At 42.1% G+C, this 16,004-nt stretch overlaps 1 protein-coding gene across 2 annotated transcripts; it reads left to right on the forward strand.

Annotated features, from left to right (window-relative positions):
- The first annotated feature begins 2,522 nt into the window (after nt 1-2,522).
- Nucleotides 2,523-10,864, forward strand: C1H11orf58 (chromosome 1 C11orf58 homolog). 2 transcript variants are annotated; one of them, XM_053392490.1, is made up of 5 exons: nt 2,523-2,770; nt 5,038-5,140; nt 6,343-6,403; nt 7,065-7,174; nt 10,328-10,864. In XM_053392490.1, coding segments are annotated over exons 1-5 (480 nt in total). In that variant the 5' UTR covers nt 2,523-2,768; the 3' UTR covers nt 10,532-10,864. The 2 variants fall into 2 exon arrangements, with proteins under 2 accessions (XP_053248465.1, XP_053248457.1); XM_053392482.1 differs by having other exon boundaries at nt 2,525-2,770; nt 5,057-5,140.
- Nucleotides 10,865-16,004: the final 5,140 nt, after the last annotated feature.

Consider the following 16,004-nt stretch of genomic DNA (forward strand, 5'->3'; position numbering starts at 1 on the left):
CTCTGCTTTAAGGCAGCTTACCTAGACTGAAGGGTGAGCTCTCTCCATCCTGGATGCAAAAAGGACTTTCCTCAGCTGCAATGGAACACTCAGGGAAGGTTTGTTTATGACAAATGACAGGGGAGTAACTGTGCTGCATGTTGGCTCTCTCTGGAGGGGTTGTGCTGAACCCCTGGTATTGGTAATCTTCTAGGGAGAGCATATGAGCACACCTGTAAGTAAGCAAGGGAATGAAGGGAAGGGTTAACTCCTTTCTCCAGTCCTGATCCAAATCACTCCTCTTTTCACAGCTGCCATTAGTAATGTGTGTGTGTGTGTGTGTATATATATATGCAAAGCACAGTTGACAAAAATTAAGGACCTGAGACCAATCACAGCTCCTTAGTGCAGGCCTACTGCATGTTCCCCAACACATTTTGTTGCCTGAGGTGTAGGACAAGATGTGGCCACTCCCTAATTCCAAGTACTGTACTGTACAGAAACTAACCATACTGGCAGCTGAATTTTAAGCAGTGGCAATGGAGTATTCTACCACACCTGAAATCCCACACACGTCTATTCTCTTTTTGCTGCTTCCCATGCTCAGCATGTCACCTGAGGCAGCTGCCTCACTTTCATGGTAGGGCGGGCCATATACATATTTTTTGAGAAAACATGTCTCTTCCAAAATTTACATATTCGTCACACATGTGCAGGAATGGACACTCGGGTATTATTTTATTCATCAGGTATGGGACAAGTGATGTGGCACAAAGTGGTGTGTGTGTGTGTGTGTGTGTGTGTTCACACACAAAAATAATAATAAAATAAGCTGCCCCCCCCCAAATAAGCTGCCCCACAATGGACTTGCAGAGCAACTCCATTTTCCCCAGCTTATTTTGGATTTGGGGATTTGGGCCCCAGCTTTGCTGCGAGGTCCACTCATATATGGGCAGAATCTGACATACACAAACAAATGCTCAGAAATTATAAGCCAGAACCAAAGTGTCACAGCATATGCACCATATTTGTTTAAGCTCAAGGCTATAGAGAGTCATCACTCTAGAGGTACTCTGGCTTGAAAATAAATCTAAAATGTAACAATCCACATTCTGATGCATTTTGAGTTAAAATGCTTTCCTACTGCGATTTACAGAATTGATATGATTGCTTGGTAATAACTACAATTCCGTAAGCTACACTGATGGTATGCCATTACTGCCTGAGCTACAGCGGAAAAAATTGAGACTTTTTATCTGCTCCAACAGTGTATATAAACTTTCTCCTTCCTTCAGTATTCATTCAGATGGGACAGTGTGCAAAACCTGTGGCCCTCCTTGTTGCTGGACATCTCTGACCTTTGGCCATGCTGGCTGGGGCTGATGGAGGGCTACGGGTTCCATACCAATCATAGCTGAAAGTTATATTAAGTCTGACTACTTGATTTATTTTTCAAAGACAGCTCTGAGAAAGATAAGAGTTTACAAAGTGAATTTCTGAATCTTTTTAGTGGCTTAATTGTAGCCTGTTTGATTTTACTTGCTGCTTTTGTTTTATCCGCTAGTTCTTTTCCTGTTTTCAGAATGTTACTATATTTATAATTTTTCTTGTTATTTTCACTGTACAGTATTTGTACCCTCCCCTAATTTTATTAGTCACCTTGAACTTTTTGGAAAAGGCGGAATACTGTACAGTATTCATACTTTAAATAAGAAGCAAGTCCTTCCCACTTCCCAGCAGCAAGCCACACCTCCTGGGCCATGCTGTATTCTGGTCCTGGGCTCACCCCAGAACCTTTTACAGCTATTATTTCAACAACAGGCAATCCTTATTACTTTTGCACAAAATTGGTAAGACTGGACCACACAAAAATCAAGCCGATAGCTAAGCAGTTTCAAAATATGCCACGGAAATTAACGGGATTTACTGCCACATCGAGCGTTTAGGACGGATTTTGAGATAATGTTCTGCATGTTTACTCAAAAGTAACCCCCACTGTGTTCAATGGCGCTTACTAACAAAGGTAAATGTGCACAGGATTGCTGCCTTACATTTTCTCAACAGGGAATCCTAGCCTAACCCATAAAATTTGTGCCAGCGGAGAATGTTATCAGTTGAATCCGTACTCAGTAAACTGCCCTCTTTTTTGATGGGGAGGGAGAGAGAAGGAGAGCAAAATGCAAAAGGAAACCCCCTCAACACCGGAGGAAACGTGAATGAGGGGTGAAACACAGAATCTACAGACGCGACCAACCACCGATCAAATTGTTTCCTTTCCCCGCCCATCTCGCCGACAGCCAATCACCAGCGAGGGGAGGGGAGGAGAGAGAGAGAGAGAGAGAGAGAGAGAGAGAGAGAGAGAGAGAGAGAGAAGCGCGCAGCTATGTCGCAGAGGCTTGTGGGATTTGGAGTTCCTCCCTTTCCGAGAGTTCCCATAGAATAGCAGCAAGTGGTTAGCAGGATAAAAACTACAACTCCCAAGAAGGGAAAGGTTGAGAGGGAAAGCGGGGGGAAAGACAGACGGGGAGGGAGAAAGAAAGACCCGCCGCCTGACCTAAGCGGGAGTTCTTTCTCTGCCTCGCGCGCTTGCGCCGTGGGAAGCTCTTCGAGGAGGCGGAGGCGGAGGAATAGGAAGCCGCGATTGGGGCCGCCGAAGCTCGGGCTGCGAGCGAGCAGGGCCGGGAAGTGGCCCTCGGGGCGGGCTGCTGATCGGGGCGGCTGCAAGATGAGCGCCGCCAGGGAGTCCCAGCCTGAGCGCGGCCACGGAGTGAAGCGAGCGGCCTCCCCCGATGTGAATAAGGGCGGCTGGGGGAGGAAGCGGGGTTGGGAAGCGGGGGGAGGGGAGGCGCGAGGGGAGGGGGAAGGGGCTTCTTCCTGTCCCGCCGCTCATCTGCGGGGCCCTTGCCCCCTCCTTGCCCCGAGGAGAGTTGCAAAGTGGGCCGGGAGGTCAGGATCCTTTCGTCCAGCTGTGGCCCCTTTCGCCGCGCATTTTGCCACGCGGCGACGTCTCCTGTGCCCCAAGTGCGGGGAAGTTCTCCTCGCGGCTTAGCAGAGAGAAGGGACACTGTGACTGACCTGCTCGGTGGCCCTTGTTCCCGCAAGCCCCGTCCCCCCTTTCTCCATGTTGGGATTGTACATATTGTGGTCCCCCGCCTTAGTTTTGGGGGAAAGGCATGTCCTAAGCAACCCCGAGGCGAAAGACGCGCTTTCATAGAAGTTTAGGCCCTGGTTAGGCATGCAGAAAAGCTGTAACACGTGTAGCAGCCTCGTCTGGAGGAGGTGGGGGGGGGAAAGGAGGCGTGTATTGGGCCTGTGTGTGTTGTTCACGTGTGAATATTTAACTAGATATTTAATGTCAAGCGATCTAGGGGAAATAGCTGGAGAACTTTATTGCACACGCAGGTGTGCCAACCGTACTTATTAAAGGGCACCTGTAAAATCAAAGCGACCCTGAGGTCCCTTGGTTTGTTCTCTGTGTGTACATCAGTTGTGCATCCTGTCCCAGCTACTGCTCAGAAGCGGGTAGAGCAACTAAAATAAAGTAAAACGTACCTGAGCACTAAGAATGATGTTAGGTAGGAAATGGAGGAATGATTGGAATGCTAACCTTCTGTCCACATAAACATGGCCAAGGTGTGGTGGTGAAATGATACCCAACTAAATCATTTGTGAAACAACTTTGAATGTCCCTGATTGAGTTAGCAAGGTTCCATGGGGAGAACAAAATACAGCATTGTATGCTCACATATGCTATAAAATAAACCTGTGTAAACGGAAAGTTCCCCAATGCCTAAAAGTGAGTTGAAAGCAAGGGCAATGCTTTATATTATAATCATCCAAGCCACTTGTGTGGGAAGTGATGGGAGTACAAAAAAGTCTTGATATCTAAAGCCTACAGGGAGTTAAATAGCTTAATAAAATTCACACAAAAAATGTATCTGCAGACATGAAAGGGGACATGGGATTTACTGGGATACCACCTGCAAGGCACTTCTATTAGCCAAATAGCTGCCTTTATTTCTGAGTTCATCATGGAGGACTTGATTAATGATAGGATAAAAGCAGGACAGTCAAATTCAATGCACCATAATATATATATTTACCGATTATTACTTTTGTAGACCCTCCCTCTCAAAAAGCTTGCATCCCCAGGCTTGGAATGTCTTTTGGAGGACTGCCACAATTGTTACCCTTTTCAACTGTGTTTCAGCAGCTTCACAGTGGATATGACACCAGCAGTATTCATATTTTGGCCATTAGAGTCCACAGCTGCTTCTCCCTGCTGATGGTCGACATACTTTTTAATATATATGCAGCCCTTGTACATTGTGGGCAACTTTTGATTAATTCTATGATGTCTGAAGCAGCTTTTAATTCTATGGTTCACTTTTCTCAAAAGAATTTTGGTAGAGAGGGTGATGGCTTGCTTCCATTTGCTGGTGTGTTTGACTGTGCTATAAGTGCTGCAGCCTCATATGGTAGGTTTTTGAAGGAGCTGATCACATCCAAACAGTGACAAGATGGAAAATAGGCATATTCTTTCAGTTAATTGAAATTGTATTATTGATCCCAGTAACCAGTAAACTGCAATGATTAATTCACCCCACTTTTCAGATTGTCAACATGTATTTTCATATGGTGCCAGCTACTACTTAACTGGGCTTTCCTGGAAATCATGCTTACTTTACAGGTGGTTAAATAAGCTTTGCATTTTTAGCCTCCTCCTTTTTTAAAAAAAGTCTTCCTGATCTTGTTTAAACGCAGCTATAAATTTTCCACTTCCCTTGAAAGGAGCTGGTCATTTCCACAGCCTCCACAACCTGCTTCTAGGGCTGTAGTTTGCTACTAGCCATTAATGGGTGCCTTCAAAAAGCTGTTGCCGTGTGGGTAGTAGCTTTGCTGATTGGGGCTTAACAATCCCCATTAACAGTGTGTGTGACTCTGAACTTGAATGATCGTGGCTGTACCCTTAAAACAAAAGCTGTTCAGAATATATGATAAAGTAATTGAAAATGTATGCATGCAATCGACTTATCTTTCTTTTTAACGTGACCACAGGCCACCTTCTGTCTTGCAGCTTGGATCTAGCAGCTGGGAGGCAGCAGACCTGGGTAATGAAGAAAGAAAGCAAAAGTTCTTGAGACTTATGGGTGCTGCAAAGGTGAGGCTTTATCTTCCATCTAAACAGTTCATTGAACCACAGAGGAAACTTGTATAGAAGAACCTTTTAAACTTATTCTTTCACTGATCATGCTTGGTTTACTTCACTGATTTTGATAAGCATACAAGGGGTGGCAATCCATTCATCTTGATGTTATTTTAAGGCATGCATTATCTATGGCTGCTCTCAGAAAGAAAAAAATAGTTGAGCTGTGGCACTCTCATGTATTGGGAATAATGCTGTTGAATTTTATTATTGTTTAAACAAGCAGGTTACTATGTTTCACTGAACATAGGGGAACAAATATTTTGCTAGTATGATTGTTAACTGATACTCTGAAGGATGAACAGAATACAGTGGTACCTCAGGTTAAGTACTTAATTCGTTCTGGAGGTCCGTTCTTAACCTGAAGCACCACTTTAGCTAATGGGGCCTCCTGCTGCTGCCATGCCGCTGGAACACGATTTCTGTTCTCATCCTGAAGCAAAGTTCTTAACCCGAGGTACTATTTCTGGGTTAGCGGAGTCTGTAACCTGAAGCGTATGTAACCTGAGGTACCTCTGTAAATTTTAATGCAGCAGCCAGTCAAGGTTACAGCTGAATAGTTTTTCAAGTAAGATGCTTGAGACAATATGGGGAGAGTGCCTTTAGTCTCATCCAGCAGAGCTCGTTATGTTATTAGGTAACTGGGCTCTGTAGAGGTAGGCTGATGCAGCATTTTCACAGCAAACATCCAAGTGTTTCATAGAAGATAGGATGGAAGCTAATGTCCTCAAGAAGAAAAATGTGTTTTATGATACTTGTACTTCTCATATAGTATGAAACTGGTTCTATGTTGGACTTCCATATTTGAATCTCTGATTATTTTTATTTTTGCTTTTATTCTTTATTTCCCCCATAATTACTTACAGCATCTGGTTGTTTCATTTTATCAATTCGGACATATGAAATCTGCATGCTAGAACATCGATATTAAACAAACAAAAAGCTGATTTTAAAAATATGACGAAGTTAATGCTGGGCATTAACAGAATGTAACTCCCTGAAAGCTGGCACAATAATTTTATGATACTTACAAATAATGTCTATTGCAAGGTGGCCTGTGGAGCATGAAAACTTACAAAGTGCTGCAGAACTCATTGTTGTGATTTGCTTCAGGAGACAGCAGTTGTTCTCAAATAATAGCTTTTATTTCCTTTTAGAAAGAGCATACTGGCCGCCTTGTTATTGGAGACCACAGATCAACTTCTCATTTTAGAACAGGTCAGTCTAAATTAAGTGGAAGTAAGTTTATGTATCTTTTAATGAAGTGTGGCTGTTTTTCAGGAAGTCCCCTTTTTTTGGCTGAATAGCAGCTTTCTCAAGGCTACCCAGTAAGCTTTATAAAGCAAAGATTTGAACTCAAAACCATCTCTCAGGCCACTAAAACCACACTGGCTCTGTGGCAAGCTGAATGAGAGCAGGAGCACCCCACAATGTGTAACCCATTGGCCTAAGGCATACATTGTCTCCTACTTACTGGACACAGGGATGCCATGAACAAATCATGCTTTACCAACAAATGTCTGGAGCTCCTGCTTCTGGATAATGTTTTTCTCTTGCCATCAAATAAGCTTCATGGATTAAATTAATTAGCTGTGCTGTTTTGGCTCACTTGAGATTTCATTAGTAATTTTCAATTGGGATTACGCATCTTCTGCCATTGGTGGGAGCAAAGTTTTCCCTGGGACAATTGCTTTCAAGGCTTTTGAAGCTGTTCTGTCCCTTTGTTTTAGCACATGTCTGTAACGAAGCACTAGCAAGGCATGGTGATTCGCATGAAGTATTCTGACTCTAAAAGGCCTTACACTCCTGCTTTTGTGTTGTAATTAGATGTTTGTTTGTTAGTTTGACTGGATGGTAACCAACGTGTATGAACATATAGGGGAAGAAGACAAGAAGATGAATGATGAGCTAGAAACTCAGTTCCAGCAAAGCATGGATAGCACCATGTCAGGAAGGAACCGGCGGCATTGTGGACTCGGCTTCAGTGAGGTAATCATGTTTAACTTGAAATAGTGACTCAAGAAGTTGTGTTTCTCTAGAAGCCAAACACAGACAACACAACAGAAGCACAGTTTTGTACAGTGGATGCTGCTTAAGTATGTCAAACTGTCGCATGGCACACACACAAGCCTATCCATTCCTTCGGCCACTGTCTGCTGAACTCAGGCCGCACTTTACAACGGCTGTATTTTTGCCAATGGGCCAGTGTAGTCAGCTGCTGCAGTCTGTAAACTTTGCCCACTGGAATTGTAGGAGGTCCAGAGGGCTGGAGGTTTTCCCACATTTACGACGAGGCATTATAATTTAGCATCACCACAGCATTCCCTTGCTTCTGCCTTGAATTCATAAGAAGATACAGCTTAGAGCAGGGATGGCTAACTCAAATCAAGCCCACAAAACTACTTTATTTGACCTTTGGAGCTGTGCCAAATTCTTTTTTTTTTTAAGATATTTATTGAAATTTTCCACTTTAATACATTAAAAAATCAAAAAAGAAAAAACAAAAAAAGTTAAAAACACATAAAGTTTACAATCCTTATTTTTCTATAACATATTTCCCTGACCTCCCCACACCTCCCCTTCTTATATTCCAATTCAAATTGTTAGTTCAACAAGTTCTTATCCCCAATTTTTGACCTTTTTCTATTTAGTTCATTTTTTAAAAAAGCCAATTTTACCTTATAAACATCAATATTTATATATCAATACTCATTCTTAAGACCTCTTTCTAAAGTCGACCCAAATTCCCTTCCACGACTTCCCCAATTTTCATACGAATAGCAAAACAGAGTAAAAGCAAAAACAGATTGTAATTATGCACCCTTTGGATCCCCAAACTCCACCCCACCCTTTCGCGGTTTCAATCCCCAACAAATGTCCATCAGTCTTAATCTACTATCAGCCTGGAGATCTCACGTCCGAGGCTCTTAATTCTCTCTCAATTCCTCTCTGCCGGTTTTTTTGATAGTCCTTAATATTAAACACCAGATCTCGGAGAAGCTCTAGCCGAATGGGATCCATGTTTCTTCCAGCCAGACCTCCATACTTAAAAGTGGAGCCCGAATCTTGTTTCTTACTCCTTTCAAGTCCAAATGTCCCCAAAGCTCCAACTTCCATCTTAATCAGATTTGTAATCCTTGGATCTTCAGATCTCCACATAAGGAGATCTCTCCGTTCTTCAATCTCCAATTCAAACCAGATTTTCAACATCAAGTTCTTATTTTCCTTTGTAGCCATCATGTCAGGCCTCTGGCTCTCCTTTGTCATCTGCAGCATTACAGCTCCTCCTTCCTTTTCCTCAGGAACAACATATATCTCTTTCTCCACATTCTCAAAGTTCTCAAGTTTCTCTTCTTGTCCAGCTGCATGGACTTCCTGAATCAAGTCCTTATCAAATTCAATGAGTTTATTTACTGTTAAATCCAGAGTTGCAACATTTATAGCCAAAACATCAATTTGGCCTTGTAACTTTCCCAAGAGAACAAAAACTCTGTCCAATTTAGCATGTATTTTCCCTCCTTCAGCCATTCTTGTAATGTCCCAAAACCCCCTCTAGAGGGATTTTGGTTACTTAAAATTCCTTCCAGTTCAAATCCAAAAGTCAAGTTAGTTTGTATCAATTCTTCCTTGTTTTCAACAAATTATAACCAAATTGTAACAAATATAACCAGCAGAGACAACAGAAACAAAGTTCTCTTTTTCAGTCTTGACAGCTAATTTGACAGCTGTCAAACTCTTCAATACCTCTTCAACAGGCTCTCTCGCGGATCACTCCCGGGTCCGGGGGGGTGGCACTTCAGCTCCCAAAATTAGCTCTTATCCTCCAGTAAAATTACTTATACTGCCAAATCGTGAAATTAATGTCTTTTGCCCAATAAACAAGAAAAAATTCTCTCGACCTTAGTTAGCTGATCCTTGCTTTAAATTATTTACAAGACGGGGAGACGGACTTCCTGTTTGCGCCTTCCCCGATCGTGCCTAATTCAAAAAAAAATTTTTCTTTGTAAATCCAATTTCCGTACTACTCACGGGTTGTTGCTTTTAATGTCCAATTGTTCACAAGAAGAAGTCAGCGCTCTCCGACCATGGCATGCGGCTTCACTCCGCAGGAGAAGCAGTCGACTCTCAGCACTGCGCCGCTCACCCCGTCCCCCGTTCCGAAGCCTTTAAAAAGGCTCCTTCGCGGGTCGGGGGGCGCAAATGGTGCCCGCCGAGTCACCAAGTTCACAGGTTTCAGCGCCTGTGATTTCTGAGGGTCCCCGCGTCGCTGCCACGGCAAGACCCGGATCCTGCGGAGCCGATTCCCTCCGGAGCTCGGAGGGAATCCGCCATTAGCCGATGGCGCTAACCCGGAAGTCGGAGCTGTGCCAAATTCTTACCTTTTTGTGGTAAAAGGTTTTGCCCAAAGTTTTACTCGCAAGGCAGGAGGAAATGGTTTTCAACATTTTGCCACAGTTTCTTTGGGTTTTGTTTGTAATGCCTTCGCCATGCCAAAATGCACATTTTCCCATTTGCTGGGGCGCTCTTGCCTATTCCATAACTTCATCGTGAAGCTTGATTGATCACTATTTAGTTAGGTTGCGCAACAAAACATTCTGTGTTAAGTCTGGTGGCTTCCAAAATGCAGAAGTTGGCCATCCCTAGCTTAGAGCAAATGCCTGATTTTGCATGGCTAGGGGCTTATCTCTGGTGAAGCGAGGCTGTAACCCTCTACCTGCTTACATGGGATTCTGAGTGCGTGTATATTGCGCTGTAGCGTACTTCAAAATTTTGCTATGTGAAGGGGCCTAACATGGCTGCTTTGTTTCCTTAATGATACACCCATCATTTTATTTGTATGCTGCCTTTCTGTAGTTTGAACCCTGCTCAAGGCGGCTTACAACATGAATAGAAATGCTGTTCAGCAGCCTCAGCTTTTGTAGCTGGAGTCAAATCAGGGCCCACACCTCCCAGGCCAGGTGGGAAAGGCCTGTAAGGTCTTCCAGGACTCAGCCAAGATGCAAAGCTCATCAAGATGATTTTACATGGGTTTTTGTACATGGGCTTTGTTTGTTATGTTGAAACATCAATTTTTTCAGTATGACTTTTTAAAAAAGGGACGGAAAGTTTTTGCATTTTCTGTAATCTGAATTTTTCTTTTAGTTTGAAGAAGACAAGGGAGATCCAGAGGATACAAGAGACTCTCTGGAGCCAGAAAGCTCAGAGGACTCGGAAAGTGATTCTGAGTCTGAGCAAGAAGAGGCTGCAGAATCTACTGAAAAGCACAGCAATGCTGAAGATCCTCAAGCTAAGAAAAATTCAAAAAGCAACTATAAAATGATGTTTGTTAAATCCAGTGGTACATAACTACAGATCAAATCTGCCTTTAAGCAAAGTAAGCCTTATGGTTACAGTGCAAAGTATTGGACTGCTCACAGCACAGACCTTTCTATTATGGTTTGAATAAGGCCCTTTTAGAGAGAGAATAGTGTTTGCTTTTCCATCGCCATGAAACTATTTTTATCAGCATGACTGTATCCATTTTGTTTTGTAAAGTATGAAAATAAAATTGGACTGGTTGTGGGGAGGGTGCAAGTTAGTTCTCAATCCCCTTTTACATTATTCTTCTGTCCCCCTTCCTATTCCATGATGGCTATCAAACCTTTCTTAAGCTTGTTAAAATGATTTATCGAAATGATACTTGATGTCTTTAAGTGTGGTTTATTTTTTAAAGCAGCACACAGTTTGGGTTTTGAATGATATAATTATTAAAAAGGGAGAATTGGAGCTCCTTTGTCTTGCTGGCATCCCAAAAGGGAACAGCATTTTAGGATGTGCCCAGCACTGGCTTTTACTGTGGTGGACTTCTAATATTAGAGCTGTGCATGCATGTGAAAGAGAGAGAAAGAGATGCATGTATGAGAGAGAAACTGATTAGCCAAAGGAAGTTTGGATAAGGAATTAACAGACAAAATATTCAGTGAGGGGAGTAACCTTAACATACACATTTGTAAGTTAACTGTGTTGTATCTGTGTATACGTTATTGATCTATAAAGCTTCACTGGCAGAAACCCTGAAATGGTTAAGGAGACTTTAACAGAGTGGGTTGAAAGGAGAGTAGGTACCTGAATGTGAAAAGTTTCAGGACTCCAGTAAAAACAACCTGCCTCAATTTTCTCTTAAGTACATTAACTAACAACTATGTTTACAGTGGTACCTCGGGTACTTAAATTTGTTCCGGAGGTCCGTTCTTAACCTGAAACTGTTCTTAACCTGAAGCACCACTTTAGCTAATGGAGCCTCCCGCTTCCATGCGATTTCTGTTCTCATCCTGAGGTAAAGTTCTTAACCCGAGGTACTATTGCTGGGTTAGCAGAGTATGTAACCTGAAGCGTATGTAACCCGAGGTACCACTGTATCTAAATTATGCATTTTAATTAGTAGTACATTGGAATCATTTTTGCTTGGTTTCAGTGTGAAACCATTTTTCCTCAGAACTTGATACTGTTTTCGTCTTTTACCTACATTATATTGATTTTGCATAACCATTCCAGCTAGAGCCTGCAAAGAGAGTTTGATGCTGTTGCTGCGGTTCTTCCAAATGAGTTATACCCATCCAGTGTTTTACAGAAAGTACAGTGGATGCTCGGGTTGCGAACGTGATCCGTGCAGGAGGCATGTTCGCAACCCGCAGCGGCACGTCTGCGCACGCGCAGGTTGTGATTCGGCGCTTCCTTGTACGCGCAAAGCACGATTTAGCGCTTCTGCGCCTGCAAGACTGCCGAAACCCAGAAGTAACCCATTCCGGTACTTCTGGGTTGCGGCGGGTCCGTAACCCGAAAAAACGCAACCTGAAGCGTCTGTAACCCGAGGTATGACTGTACTGTTGGTAAAGTGACAGAACTAAAAGGACTGTTTGTTGAAGGAGCTGTTCATATCAAGGATTAAAGTGGCTGTAGTCTGAAAAACTACAGTTGAAGCACGTATTTCTGGCATAAAATGAGAACTGATTATTCATGGTTAGTGCTGCTTATCTAATTCACCCTCTGTTCTGGGTGCCTTTCTCCATTTTCAAGATGAATAAAGAATGTCTTTCAAGCCTTCAAACAACAATAGTAGGGAAAGAAATGTGTCTCCCTGCCCCTCAACAATCAGAAAAAACAAACTATCCCTAACTTCAAATAGCACTAATGATGCTGTTTTACTGTTTTTCACTCCTTATCACTCTCTGAATTTTATTCCTATTTAAATAGTAAGAAAATAGAAATATGTGAAAATAGAAACCAAAGATGCCAAATTATGATTGAGAAGAGTTCTCATTTTATGAATGAGTTGTTTAAAAATTTCAAGTTACTCTTGAAGATACTGTCTACAAGCAGCATTGCAAGTCCTGAATTTTTACTGGCTGAATAATTTTTATCTTTTTGATTCCAAAACATTTTAGTTTTTAATTTAATTGACCTCTCGTGGAATTTCTTTTTTGCTTTGCCTGTCCCCGTGCTGGAAGTTGCTGACAACTGATTTTCAAACTTTCTGGTTCTTATTTTTCTTGGTGAACTCAAGCTGGGTTTCTAGCTAGTCTCGAGATGGGAGTGAATGAATCCTGTTTAGGGGAGACTTCAGTCAGGGCTGGCCTGAAACAATTTGTTGCCTGGGGCAGTGCAGCAAATGCCTTTTCCCTGCCATAGTACATAGTAATCAAGACAGATCAAGTTAATTTGGTACAGAGGCTGAGAATCTTACAAGCACCTCTTCCTCCTCCTGGCAGTAAAAATATAACAATTATAATTGGCTGCCTCTGTCATTTTACTGAACCTAGTGTGGAGGACTACAGTCCAGATACAGATTTACCTAATTTTCTCAGCATTCTCACTCCCAAGAGAAGTATCTCAGTTAAAAGAAAGGAAGGAAGAAAGGCTTCCAATTGCCAAGGGAAAACATGTTCTCACTGTGAAGGAGACCCTGTGGTCAAAAAGGAAGGGTTTTAGAAGGTGCTCTGACTTCACACAACATTTCTAGAATTTTCTATCTACTGTTCCTAAGGATCCTCAAAAAGTTTTATTTCAGAAAGCACAATTTTAGGGCAGCATCAAAGCCACAGGTCGTTCTAAGGCTAGGGTTGGGGAATTCACATCAAAAGATTGTATGCACACGTTAGTTCTCATGGCAGGAGGACTGCTCCATGGAAATCTCCTGTGGATATGCTACAGTCCCCAGAAGAGATTAAATTATGCACTGAAGCTGCCTCTATAAAATGTAGCAGACAAAGAGACTCGGCACCACTGGTAGGCTTCATAATCAAAGCTTCACATCATGGTTTGCTTTGAGTCCTTATGAACTGTCAGGAGAAACTTGAAGTAGGAACCAAGTGTTCAGGAAACATGGAAAGGCCAGGTGGTATGAAAAAGCAATCTACTTTATCAGACTTTCTCCTGAATCTTAAAAGTCCTTTGCATATGGCATTTGATAAATATGTGGCTCTATACAGTTATTGACCCACATTGAAGATATACTTGAGGTCAGAAGGATGACATAGAATTGAAAAAAAAGTTTATAGCTAAGGCCACAGGGAAAAGTGTTAGGAATAATACGTAATCTGTGGTCTTAAGAATCTTCCCCGTCCATTATTTCACAGTACATTCTATGAAAATATATTATACTATATATTAGATAAATAGATATTATAGTAATTAGTCTGGTTTTATATTAGGTGGTTTTTTATATATTTTTTAAAAAAGAATTACTGAAACTAGTTGCAAAGTAATGATGGTTGTGTCACTCATTTGTTTCAAACTGTTTAGGCTGTTTGAAAGTTTAGCTCTTATAATTATTCTGCACTTTGGAATACAAATTCTTTCCAAGGCTACTTCCAAGTAACATAAAAATAACAGTAATAACATCACAATAGAACAATGCAAGTAGGCCTGTACAAAATGGTGCAGCATAGTGTGTTATGAAGGGTTTCAGTCAACCAGCCATACCCTGCATGTTCCAGTTTACTTCATTCAGTTCCCTCCCCTTTCTGGATTTCAACCCCACCCCCAAACAGACAGTATTCCATGTGAGTGAGCATACTGGGTACTTAAGGGGCTATTTCAGAGTGTGTGTTTTTGTTTTTGATCCTCTGTTTTCCCTCCCCCTTCTTAAAGCATTGATCCCTTAGGTTGTGGTTTTTGTGTGTGGTTTTTTTGGCATTACTGTATTCTTTGGGGTCTGAGGTTGTTGACACCGCCTTGTTTGTAGGGGTTGTGGTGGTGTTTTGGCTACATAAGGCTAAGCTCTTGGGAAATGAATTTGCTTTTAGCTTGTTCCAAGTGAGACCTGAAACATCTTCCATTCAGTGTATGCTATTCCCCCACCCCGACAATCTGTCACCATTCCATCGCCACTGAGAATGCAGCCCTCCTTGACTTGCTTTTGTGGATTCTTCAGGACCTACCTCTCAGCGCGCACACAATACGTTTTTAGGGTGCTTTCTGCACCACAGCTGGCTCTGTGGAACAGTCCAGTTGACAGATGAGTTTTATTTATATTCTTGCCTTTTCACCCTGTTATTTTGCATTGGGCAGTTGATGGAAGATAGCTCTGTTGGGGAAGTGGACTTTGATCAGGCTGTGGCATCTTTGCCTGCAGCCTTGGCTCCTCTATGTTCCTGTCCATAGGGGCCTGATGGGCTGGAGCAACCTCTGAGCTATTATTGCCGTACCTCCCTTGTTCTGCTTTGTTATAAAACCAAAAGAAGACAAAATGAATTTCCTCTAACTCTAATCAGCCCAAGAAAGCATGGCCCATAGTCAGGAATTATGGGACTTGTCCATAATATCTGGAGGGCATGACACTGGCTTCCCTGCTCCAAATACTACCTTCACACAAACAGGCATCCTACTGACATTAGCTAAGAATTACCAACTTCACTGATTGATACCTTCAGCTATATGGATCAGAGTAACAACATCATCATCATTATTACTATTTCCATTTGTATGCTTTCCCACATAAATATGCCCAAAGCAACCATAAGATTTCCCCAGAACAAAACACAAACCTCAGGGACTGACACAGTTCATTCTTATGTTTGCCCTTTTATCTGATTTTTGTTACCCATGAACTATGGCTGTAGCACAGAGCCACTGCCCCATGTAGTTTGTCATATCAAAAACATGGATATTTTGATTATGGGTAATTACCATGCTAGCAAGAACCACCTGACATATTGAATATCTTTGTTAGCAACTTAAGAGACACTTTTTGCAAAGACTCCACATTTCCCCTCCATATCTCCATTCTTACTCCTTTTGTCTCCGGTACACTGAAAAATGGGGGTGCTATTAATTCACATTCCAATTTTAACATATTTTTTAGTTTTTTGTTTTTTTCTTGCTTCTTATTTAAATAAATCAGACACGTTAAAATGCTTTTCTCCTTTGTCTTGTGCCTTGAGTAGTGCCTTTATGAGACTCAGTGTAGCTCACTGGCTAACTAAATGGGCCATGAAGAACATTCGCTCCAGCCGTCGTGAAATCTGTTGTTAAGAGATATTTGAGGAAAGTTCAGTACAAGCATGTCATGAATTGTTTAGCTGTCAAAATAGTCAATTGGAGTGGCTGATCTCTTTCAGATACCTTTCTGTGATTCCAAAGCAGCATGCTAATGTGGCACATAGGAGTATAAAGTTCTCTCTCAAAGCATTATTTGACATTTTTATTTATTCCATAGGCCAAAAGGTTACTATTTCTCCATACCATGATACTCCTGCAACACCTCCGTTTTCTTCCTTCTTCTCAGACTTACCTGTAGTTTAAAACATTCAAAGTGTGGCTGCAGCGCAGAACACCTCAA

The sequence above is a fragment of the Podarcis raffonei genome, chromosome 1, assembly GCF_027172205.1.
Source record: "Podarcis raffonei isolate rPodRaf1 chromosome 1, rPodRaf1.pri, whole genome shotgun sequence".
Classification (NCBI taxonomy): Eukaryota; Metazoa; Chordata; class Lepidosauria; order Squamata; family Lacertidae; genus Podarcis; species Podarcis raffonei.

Excerpts from the sequence above, each read along its gene's own strand:
- C1H11orf58 (XM_053392482.1), top strand. The coding sequence starts at position 2,705 with ATGAGCGCCGCCAGGGAGTCCCAGCCTGAGCGCGGCCACGGAGTGAAG. Across the intron at positions 2,771-5,056 it reads AGCGAGCGGCCTCCCCCGAT|CTTGGATCTAGCAGCTGGGA; the intron begins GTGAATAAGGGC and ends TCTGTCTTGCAG. Across the intron at positions 5,141-6,342 it reads GACTTATGGGTGCTGCAAAG|AAAGAGCATACTGGCCGCCT; the intron begins GTGAGGCTTTAT and ends ATTTCCTTTTAG.